The sequence below is a fragment of the Octodon degus genome, unplaced genomic scaffold (assembly GCF_000260255.1).
Source record: "Octodon degus isolate 3935 unplaced genomic scaffold, OctDeg1.0 scaffold00032, whole genome shotgun sequence".
Taxonomy (NCBI): domain Eukaryota; kingdom Metazoa; phylum Chordata; class Mammalia; order Rodentia; family Octodontidae; genus Octodon; species Octodon degus.
Genome location: NW_004524608.1, coordinates 15557114 through 15568688, shown reverse-complemented (window position 1 = coordinate 15568688; position 11575 = coordinate 15557114). Strand labels below are relative to the sequence as shown.

At 41.6% G+C, this 11575-nt stretch overlaps 1 protein-coding gene across 4 annotated transcripts in view; it reads right to left on the bottom strand.

Annotated features, from left to right (window-relative positions):
- Positions 1-11575, bottom strand: part of Acvr1 (activin A receptor type 1) — a 130208-nt gene that overhangs the window by 72872 nt on the left and 45761 nt on the right. For 2 of the 4 annotated variants that reach the window (XM_023713675.1, XM_023713676.1), the window contains exon 2: positions 330-562. The exons of 1 other annotated variant lie outside the window; for it this stretch is intronic. In XM_023713675.1, the coding sequence (XP_023569443.1) occupies positions 330-358 (29 nt within the window). In that variant the 5' untranslated portion in view covers positions 359-562. The remainder of the gene's footprint in view (positions 1-329; positions 563-11575) is intronic. One more of the 4 variants, XM_023713677.1, reaches the window with a different exon arrangement.

Here is an 11575-nt window from a genome sequence, read left to right as displayed (position 1 = left end):
AGCCATCTCTCCAGCCCCCCAACAAACTTTTTAAAACAATATGCATACTTTGTGTATGCACAGAAATGTCTCTAAATAAAATGTTTGCCTGCAGTAAAGGTGGGGAGAAGGCCTGTATGTTGCAAAGAATGGCAGAAACGCTTATATGGAAGGAGACCCTGGCAGTCTTGGAACAACTTAGCCCAAGTTAATGAAGAGCTGTTGCAGATCCATCCCCCTGCCAAAAGCCTATCATCCAGGTGATGTAAAAACTAAGGAAGGTGGTCTTAATTTTCTTATACCAAATTCAGATAAAGCAACAAAATAATCATTTGTAGTGAGAAATTTACCGGCAGATTTGATCTTTGCCAAAAAGCATTAAAAGAGGTGACTTAATGCTGGCTCTGAAAGCCCCCGGGAAGGCTGACTCAGCTACCTGGAGGCGGCTTCCGGTCACATCTGCCTGGGTCCTTTCAGCTGCACGCACACAGAGACTCCCTCACTCTCCTGAGACACAAGATGCAGAGGCGTGCTTCTGGAGTCTTGGGAAAAGGTTCTCCGCAGTCTCCCCAAGCGCTCTGGGCTTTGGAGGGAAAAGAGAAAGAAAAATCAGGTGAGCAGAAGAAAAGTCTGCACTCATGAATGCACAGGCTAAAGGAAGCGCACACTGGACAGGCTTTCCGACTGGCACCAGAAACCAATTAACAAGTGAAGCAAGTTCAAAAAAGTCTGAAAGCACTGATAGCAGTATGTTGAGTTTACAGCTCTATCTTTACCTTTAAATAGTTTTACAAATGACACAAACCCTGTAAGTGGTTAGTAAATTTCAAAATCAAGTTCTTTTAAAACCTACATAACCACATACTAAGCCTAGATGCCTACAAAACCAAACAAAAAACAATGACTTTCTATATTAGTTATTACATGCACTGGTTTAAAAAAAAAATCTGAGCAGTACAAAGAATAGAATGAAAAATCTAATACCCTTTCCAGACCCCAGGTCCCTCCTGGAGACATCTAATACGAAAGAGTAAACAATTTCTTGAGTAGCTATTCAGAAATACCTAGCTTTGGTCCACTTTCAAGCAAAATTCTCCCTAGTAAATAAGTTAGTTCAAAGAGTTATAAAACAATGCACAGATCAGAAGGGAAAGGGCTCTGTAGATAACAAAAAACGAAAAGCCTCCCAAGCTCCCTTTTCCTTTAGCAAAACTTGAAAAACATCAACATTTTCCAAAGGAAGAGGAAATTTTTATAAGAACCACTTTCCCATTCAAATCACTAAGAAACAGAAAGCGCTGAAGACCACACCCCTTTTGGAAAAATCAAGCCTTTTTTTCAACCTCAAGTAACATTTTACAATGAAAACTTTCATATATATTTTTTTTTAAAAAATTAAGCAGCAAACAAATCCAAAACACAGCACTGCTAAATAATTATGTGGAAAAGAAAATGTTCCCATCCACCTTGGACAAGGAAAAGGTTCTGCAGATACTTATCAAATCTTTCCAAACTACAGTGTAAAATGAGTTCCCACTTCTATTTGGAAAGAAAATCTAAACAAGCAAAATAAAAATAAGACACAATATAAAATATCTCCACATAGAAGTTAACCAGTAACTGCGCATTCTCGGCAATCTCTGAGCAAAGTTAAAGGGTAGAAAGAAATCCATTCCTAAAGTGGACAACCTTAAAAACAAACCCGGCCACTGGGCAGCACCCACAGGTGTCTGAGACTCAGAACTCCTGAAATACTGGTGTTTTCCAAGATCCCGGAGCTGGGAAATTTGGTGGGTTCACAACTAAGGTTGTGCTCCCTTCTGCATCAACCACCAGCATTCTAGGAGAAGCCAGGGAGAGGTCTCCTTGCGCACGGTAGGCAGGAGCTCACCACTGAGCTACACCCTCACTCCTACTCACTATTACAACAGGCCAGTCTCACCATGACTGCTGCACAGAACGCCCTCCCACCCTTCAAGTCAGTGTGTAAGTTCTCCTGCCTCTGTGCAGCCTTCTCTGAAGATTTTTGTATTTTCTAGATTTTTTTTTCTAATTCTTTGCTACTTACACTCTTAGAAGACGTGATCTGGCACTCATTTCTCTGCCATGAACTGGGTTTGTCTCAAAACCATTTAAAAGAAAGTGAATAACACATTTTATTCTTTGATTCCATCACTCCTTTTCAATACCCAACTTATAGTTAGTGTTTGAGAGTGATGGGATAAAAACCAAATCTAAAAATTAAATATAATTTACTCGGGATTCTTCTCCCCAGACACCCTTCATATGAATAAGCAACCCTGGCTGATCTGAAGGGTAGTAGAAAGCAGTTGTGTTCAGCACCTTCAGAGTGAACAAAAAGAAAATCACTAATTAAAATCAGTGCTCTAAGTATCTATATCTATATTGCTAAATTTCAGCAAAGTGAAACTAGTTTTCACTGACCTAACATCGCTCCAAAAATTTAGCCAACATATTTATTTGGCTATGGAGTTTTAACTCCTGGCAGCTAATTAAGCTGCATCAGAAGTTGACCCATAATGGTCAAAAGCACATTCCTGTGACGGGGAGTAGAAGGGAACTGTAAGGAAGGAAGAAAGAAATCCAGCTCAACTTTCTAACTCCAACTGGAGGTATCTAAGACAGTACTACATTTTCCTTTGTAAAACAGAAATAGAAATGTCCAATTTAAAAGAACACGTGTAGCTTCTTAAATGCCATCGCGATGTGATGAGATCTGAGTAACAGGCTAGAATAAAGTCCTTAAACAAGTTCTTGGCAGTCAACAGAGCAGCTAAGCAACAAGAAAAAATATCAGGACAAATCATCTCACCTTTTCAGTTATAACCATATTTTTGGTTTCCAGATACTGTAGCTTCCAAATAATGCAAATGCTTAGCCTTGCAAGAACCAGCCCCTACCTTTCCCTTTTGTGCCACCAGCCCACGGCATGCCCTGCTGTAGAAGGGCCAGTCACCAAAATTACTTTAAGAAGCAGGATACCATGGACTTGGGCAGCAGCCAGGCTGACTTTTCCAAATTACTAAAATGTGGCCTTCACAAACCATTTAACTCTCTATAAGGATTTCCTCAAACAGAAGGAACACAACCATCTATGAGTTACTAATAACTGTTCAGTGAGCCTTAGTTCCAGCACTGTGTTGATCGCATTTCTTGCATTGTGTGATGTAACCTGAACAACAACCAAATTGACAGGAAGTCCTACTCCCCTTTTATACACAAGGAAATGCTATATAGACAGGTTTGAGTAAAAATCTCCAAGACTTTTTTTCAAATAAATGGCAAAACCAGTTATCAGATCATATTTTTCTGGCTCCAAAAATCTATGCTCTTGGGCTGGCCAAATAGCTCAGCAGATTAAAGTGCCTGCAAGCAGGCAAAGGGGCTAGGTGTTCAATCCCTGGGCCTGCTGTGCCGGACCCACTCCTGGGGTGCACTGAGACAGTGTGACTGAGAATGGGTGTGGTGGTACACCTGTAATCCCAGCACTTGGGAGGCTATAAACAGGAGAATCACTATGAGTCCAATATAGTAGTGAGACCCTGAACACCCTGTAGACCCTTCCCTAAAAATTCAAAAAAAATAAAAGTAAAATTAAAAAAATATATATGTTCTTATCACTAAAATAAACTGGGGGCTGGAGAGATGGCTCAGTGGTCTAAAGCACCTACTTGAAACAAGCTTGGCAAAGCACAGGGACCTCGGTTCGATCCTCCAGCACCACATGCCAGCCAGCCCCGCCCCCTGGTGGGCTGAGCTGGCCACACACACACACACAATAAATAAATGTAATAAATAAAAATAAATAAATACTAAAAAAAAATAAAATAAAATAAACTGCATCTTCACTAAGTATTGAACTGAATGCTCAAAGTAAGTGTTCTTAGTTCTCTTCCCTGTCTTTTACCCATTAGGATGATTGAAGTTTTAGGCATCATGGTAGAAAAAGCATGAACTACAGCGATCCTGCCCAAACAATAACATGGACCATTTGCACAGCACTATAAACATTCTCTCGTTCTGGCTCTCTAAAATACCACGACACAATCAAGCATATTCATGTCTAGTATTTTTCAAGAATAATCTGTTCCAGATTGAATGTGTTTGGATTAAATGTATTACATATTTGGGAAGAAAAGACAGGTCTGAGTTACTACCAATTCTGGAGTTCCACAAATTCCTTATCTCCCAGTGGAAAACAAGCGGTGGGGGGAGTGCTACAAGCTATAAGTACAGATAAATCTTAGGGAAACCACAAAGCAAAGAGAGGGCTGAATGACGCTGGGAAACAGCAGTACAGTATGCGTGAGAGGCAGCAGCCCTTGACTCTGGGAATGTCCAGATTCGCATCAAATACTAATCTTTAGTTTTGAGAAGAAAAACCAGGTATTTCCAGCAGTTTCTCTAAAATTCTCCCAAATTTGTTATTTTTAAAATACTTCCAAATAAGGCTTATTTGGAAGTTGTGGCTACTTGGAAGCCTAAATAGGAGGGTAGCTTGAACCCAGGAGCTGGATGGATAAAAGACTGGGCAACGCAGATAGATCTGGTTTCTAATAAAAACATCTGAGTATTTTGTGTTTAATATGGCTATCTAAAATCTTTCTTTAACAAGACACAGTCACCTTAACAAGCCCATTAACAAATACTAAAATCTGGTAAATACCTACAAACATTATTGAACATAGTCTATTAGCAGGCACCATCCAGACCGCAGTCTGCTTTTTCTTGGAAAGGCACAACATTCACTCATTCTGCACACAGACCATGGCTGTTTTCACAGGCAATGGCAGAGTTAATGGCTGAGACAGTCTGTATGGTGTGCAAAGCCTAAGATATTTACTCTCTAGCCCTTTAAAAAGTTTGTTGACCCCTAACATGCAATGCAACAACTCACAATCAAATCTATGAGCAAAGTTAACAATAGTACACAGATTCAAACGTTGCGACTGTCAACTCAAACACTTACTTTGCTGTTGAAACTTATTTCCTGGAATACAAGCTAGGCATTTGTATACAGTACACTATGCATATAAAGGTTTTTTGGGTTTTTTTTTTTTTTTTTTTTTTTTTGCAAGAATGACTTACAGTTGTAGCAGAGTGGGCCATAACACATGTTGCCATAAGCAATCATGACCAATTCTCTCCTACAAGCTCCCTCCCTGCCCTGGCTCTAGAACTGTCAGCCTATCCTTCTATTCCACGGTCACTTTTTCCTGCTCTTGCTTTCAACTTAACATCATCAGATTCCTTCTTCTTACTAAAGCCTCTGTTGACAGTTTGCACTCTCAGAGGAGAACTGTAACACCTTCCTTTTGCCTTGTACCTGATAACTGATTTTTCTTAGTTTGGAAAAACATATACAGCACATTTCCCAAGAAATCCAAGGTCAGAATTCTACCAAGCAATGTTATTTTCTTCAGAGTTTATCCAGACAACAAACAGGGAGTCAAACTCACTAAACCTTTAAAGACTACAGAGAAGGAAATGTAGCAGAGGAAATGTACAACATGAAAAGATGGAGATCTGCCTTCCAGCCTGGAGAGAAGAGCAGTCAGAGGGAAGGGGCTGTGAAGGCGGTCATCACCAACACCTCGGCCCCAGGGAGGAAATTCAAGGCACAAGTATCAGACCACCTTTCTCCTGTAGAATTTAACTTATTAATTTGACTGAGATGAGAAGAACCTACTGTAGATGACTTAATTACTGAGTGTAATTAAGTACCACAGTATTCTTCTGAAGATAACCTACTCATACTCTGTAACCTCAATACACTCCACTGAAGTGGCTTGGCGGTCCATCAAAATCCCTTTCTGTTGTCCAGCCAAAGATTCATTTCTTTGTGCCAGAAATATAAAATAAGACGATCAAGGATAAAACTTCAAGGAGCAAAGGCAATGGGCCACAGGAGGTGAGGGAGTTCCTGGCTTATATCAGAGTTCGGGTTGAGTCCCAGCCTTGCCAGCCTCCAATCATACAGGCCTGAGCCAACACTGTGCAGCCCTCTCCCAGGTATGTGAGCACCGTCACTTTCCTGCATACTACAGACATCCTCCTGTAGTGGTCTCATGTGAAGCTCATGTCGTCGAGTGAGCACCGATATACAATGCTTATTATTATAAATTCAGGATCTAAGGAATAAGAAAGGGAGACAATGCAGATGACTGAGGTTGAACTGTTAGGTTGACTCACAAAAGAAATGGCTGAGATTCAATATTTTGACTCATAAGAATCACAATTTTTAAGTATTGAAAGGACTTGGCAGGGAAGCCTGAAAAGAAGAAACATGAAGGAACAACATCCCCATCCTCACTCTTCTACTGAAACAACTTAGAAGAATTCTCACAACATCAACTAGGAAGGCTGTAGACTAAAGCAGAATTCCCTCCCGTCACCTGAGGACTAAAGATGAGGTTTGACTTCAGAGAAGAGCAGATAAACACACACTCTTTGCTCGCAGGACACAGTCCCTAACTCAGGTCTGTCTCTTCTTCCATCCCTGCTCTTCCCTTACTTCTTCCCCTGGACAAGGTTCAATGATGTCTTTTGTTAACAGCCTGGGCAAAAACCAGATACTGCATTTCTAGGCAATGATGCTACCAAATTACATAGCATGCATTTCAGTAGCCCCTTAGAACTGATGGCAAGTTAATAAATCCAGGAATGTAGCTCAGTGGTCGAGTACTTGCCTAGCACATATGAGGGGAAGGGATGGAAAGGGATAAAAGAGGAAGGAGGGGGAGGGGAGAGAAAGAGGTCTCTAATGGGTCCACCCTATTTCCCTTATTTTCCTATCTTGCCTCTATACTCTACATTTTATTTACTGTTTGTTTCAATCCTGGATATGGGATCTATGGTTGACCCACGGAATCTGGTCAGTTCCTGGTGGGAGCTGAGTTTCAGGACACCCCAAGTCTCTATTCCAGCTGTATCTGTTTTCAGAAGACTCAGAGGGAGCCATCAGAGCACCTTGAGTAGAGGGTGATTAAGAGCAGACGGGCAAGAATGGAATCATCAGACACTTTTTCCATTCTTCCAACCACCAAGCCTTCCACAGAGTCAGACTTGGGTGGTAATTAGCTCACCCTTCTTGATGTGCTTGGTCGGCTTGCACATGTGCACACCCCAGCACCCCTTCGGCATCCCCAGGACCATGAGGCACTTTGTGCCTGAACTGTTGTCTCACCGGAATGTGGTAATCCTTGATGATTAGCTTCACACACGAGACCATGGGACCTTTCATCAGCTCATGATCTCCAAGCACTTTCACAACAGTTCACAGGGATGCCACCCACTGGGCCAGGACCAGCTTTTCTGGTTTCCTAATGAGTGTCTGGCTTCTCCTAGGCCTGAGTCTATTTACCTCACTACACAGACACTTAGCGAAGTTCCCACTGGGACCCTCTTCAGTCAGGATTTTATATCCAGCATCGTGCTGTAGCTTTAATACCTAGTCTAACATCATGCCAGACAGACTTAAGGACGTATAGAATTAATTCAAAAGCACTAACAATTGCAAATGCTTAAACATGATAACTAAAATCCCCTACCACGACATGGTAAGTTTCTATCCTAGGCTTCAAATTCAAAGAAGAAATATATATATATATATATATATATATATATATATTCTTATACACTCCTACAAATATTTATGCCACCCACCTATATTTACCCACCTAAATAAAATTTTACCGGATTCATCTCTCTAGTTTTCATAAGAATACACAGAATAAAACTAAATCGAGGGCTGAGGAAGTAGTTTAGTGGCAGAGGGTTTGCCTAGCACAGGGAAGGGCTGGGTTCCATCCCCAGCATTTGAAAAAACAAAGGGAGAGTGGGAAGGGGGAAGGGGAGGAAGAGGGAAGGAAGAGAGGTAGGGGGAGGGGAGGGAGAGGGGAGAGGGAGGGGGAGAGGGAAAGGGAGAAGAAGAGGGAGGAAAGTTAATCAGCCTCCTTCTCTCACTGTTTGGTTGAAATTATTATTTGCCCACAAGCATACAGGCACTCCCAAGCCTCCGTGGCAACTGCTTGCCTCTGTGAAGACAGAACAAGCAAGAAAAGATCCAATAAAGTTAAAAATAAAATGAAATATGAACAATGTTTTCCGGGGCCCTGTTTTCTTCTTGTTGTTGTTTTGTGTGTATACTACTTATTCATAATTATGTCAAACAAGCTGTGTATTTTGTAAGTAGTTGCCAGTCCTGTAGCAAATTATCTGAAAACTAACCTGCCTGGTTTTTTAAAGAAAAATAACCTCTTATTTATCCTTGAGTTTTATTATAATTGGGACAGTTATTCCTTCCACACTGTCTACACAGTCAAGAAATATATATTAATCTATGAACAGAGTTAATTTAAAATAAAATTAAAGTCAAGAATTTAGGCTGTACCACTAAGTGGTCGCCTTACAGATTTTCAGACTCTATCACCTCAATGGGGCTATGCAGGGGACCATCAAGGTGGACAAGAAAACACTCACCAGGTGTGGTGACAGCCCCAGAACGCTGCTGGGTGATATTAGGATGTCACACTCTTGGGTATTCATTTTTCCTAACTCTGAAGTGGGGACCATAGTCCAATTCCCTAAGTTTCCCTCTAACTCAAAGATTCTCTGCTTAGATATTTCATTTACAATTGATAGCAGAATTCCTCAAGAGTCACGCTAACAGGAAGGGATACACTTTAATTATAAAGATGGCTTTCTAATCTACTCCCATACCTAGATGGCACCCAAACCACTCATCAAAGAAAAAAAGTAAAAATAACATTTTTCATTTAATTTAGCAGTACACTTAACTCACAGTTTACTTTTTTAAATATAATTTGCTGAACAATAATTTGCCTGCCAATTGAAGGATAAATGAGTACAAGAAAAAATGTAAAGAAGCAGCAGAAAAACAGTGGGCATCTATCACGTGTAGTCTCTCAAGAGCCACAAGAGTACACATAGACTCCCAAAACTAAGTCATCATGTCTCCAATGGGAGGATGGAGGTCTCTCCCAGACCTCCTGGTCTTCCTTCACTGGAAGAAAACCCCAGTGAAACCCCAAGGCAGATGGCAACCCAAGTCCACCTGGCCAACCCATTGTTGCCTTCACTCTGGCCCAGGCACATCCCAAGCCGCTCTCCAGTTGAGTCCTCTGCAGTCACTGTCACACACAGGCAATGACACGCCCAACAGCATCCTTCAAGCTGCCTCTCCTGAGCTGAGAACAGTCAATCGTGTCCCCCAAGATGTGTGGTGCCTTCTGTTCCCCATCCAGCCCGAGACATCTGCCTGTTCAAGCCGTTACCCCATCGCTCGGTACCTTTCAGCCTCAGTGCATTTCACAGCCCCCAGGACATCATGATCTCGACTGTGCCTTTGCATTCCTCTAAAATGTCTTTCCAGGTGGCAAATTCCTATGCTTCGGAATCAGCTCCAGCATAACTCTGTCCACGCTCCACGTGTATAACCTGTCTGAGGTCTTCTCCAGTCTTCCTAAACTTAACTGTCTTAGCACCCTAAAAGTAAATAGAAATGTTTGAACTTTACTGTCTATCCTCCTGGTTGGAACTCCTCTATGCAGTATCTTCCATCTCTGAAACATCAGGGATAGTCGTAGAAATAGCTCCTTGATGGATGTTGAGGGTTAGTTATACCTTAATAATGTATTCAAAGAGTAAGAAGGAATACTCAAGGACATAAACCCAAAAAACAAATAAGTATGATAATACAGGAAAAGGGAAATAGGCCTAGCAGAACCCACCTGTATCACTCTCATGGCATTTATTTATTTATGTATTTTTGCAGTACCAGGGATTGAACTCAGGACCCTGCGCTTGCCAGGTAGGCACTTATTCTATTGAGCTAACTCCCCAGCCCTCTCATGGCTTTTAAATTAAAAAAAGCAAGGTGAACTCTTCCTCAAATCCTAAATTAGTTCCTAAATTAAGGAAACTTTGGGAGATCTATAAGCAATGCTTTTCACACAAAGATAATGTACAAAGTACATATATACACTCAACTAATTTTCTACTGACTTATATTAACAAAGTAGTATTCCCTACTCTAGCACATTAGAACACAATCATTAAATCATAGGCGTATAGAAAGAAACACCCTGCTTAGACAGACGCAGGGACTGGAGTTCAATCTCTGGAGTGCTGTACCAGCCCCACCCCCGGGGTGCACTGAGAGGGTGCTTAAGATGGGGCGTGGTGGCACGCTCTTGTAATCCCAGCACTTGGGAGACCGAAAACAGGAGGATCACTACGAGTCGGAGCTGTGTAGTGAGACCCTGTAGACCCTGTACTAAATACATTTAAAAAATTAAAAAACAAAAATAAACAAGAAAGAAAAACCCTGAAGAGCCACACTCATGTACCATGCTAACAACGTGATGTTACTGGAAACAGCTGGAAACATTACTGGAAAGATGCTGTCAGTAAAATGTAAGAAAGGAGATGCTTCATCTTACAAGAAAAACGTTAAGCTTTTTCCCAGAAAATTATTCCTGAGATGATCAATTGGAGCTATGCCCTATACAAGTAATGCAGTTGGGTTCTTTCCAGGCTCAATACTCACAGTCAAGGTGACTAAAGGGGCTGCAGTGGGAACAAGATGTATGTCTCTCCTATCACACTATGGTTTGGAAAGCTTATGTGTTTAATGCCGGCTTATCCACCTACGGGGCTACCAGGAGGTGCTGGAAGATTCAGGAGGTAGCGTCTCGTGGGAGGAAGTGAGGTCACAGGGGGTCAAGCCCTTGAAGAAACAGTGCCCTCCCCACCCCCGTCTCTCCTCTCTAGCTGTCACAAGGTACTTAGACATCCTATATCACCATTTCCTCTCTGGGCTTGTATCGGATTGTCACAAGCCAAACACAATCAGGCCAAAACCCACTGACTGAAGCCCCTGGAGCAATGAGCCAAAATAAACTTCTCCTGCTTTAAAAGTTATTATCTCTGGTATTTTATCACAGCACGGAAAACCAACACACCCCATACGAAACAACGCTTGGAATGTTCCATAGAGTAATTAATTTACTCTGTGAAATTATTTATTCATAGATTGTAATACCATTCTTATTTAAAATGTACCCTATTTGTCCAAGCAATAATCAAAGGTTAAAAAATTATATTACACATACATATTTATGCCATACTTCATTTATAAAAGAAATTCAAGGGCTAGCAGTTCAGCTCACTCGTCTAACACATAAGGCCCATGACTCCATCCCGAGCACCACACACATTAAATATGGTAGGGACTGAACGTACACCTGTCCCTTCCAGGTGCTCAGATCTCGAGCATATTACTCCGAGCCTGTGGCAGACATCAGCTCTCCATCACAAGGCAATTACTGGGCTAGCCAGTTACCACCAAGCTCACACTAACACAATTAATACAGAACCATGTAAGGAAGCGGGGAGGTGTTGAGAAGACAAAAAGGAAGGTTAGGAAAACAGGTAGGACGATGGGAAGTGAAGAGTCAAACACCAGTTTTCCAGAGACCAGGGAACATCCCTCTGGAATCTTCTCGTTGAGCTCCTGTGGTACTGGGAATCGGAGGTGAAGTGGAGAAGAGGG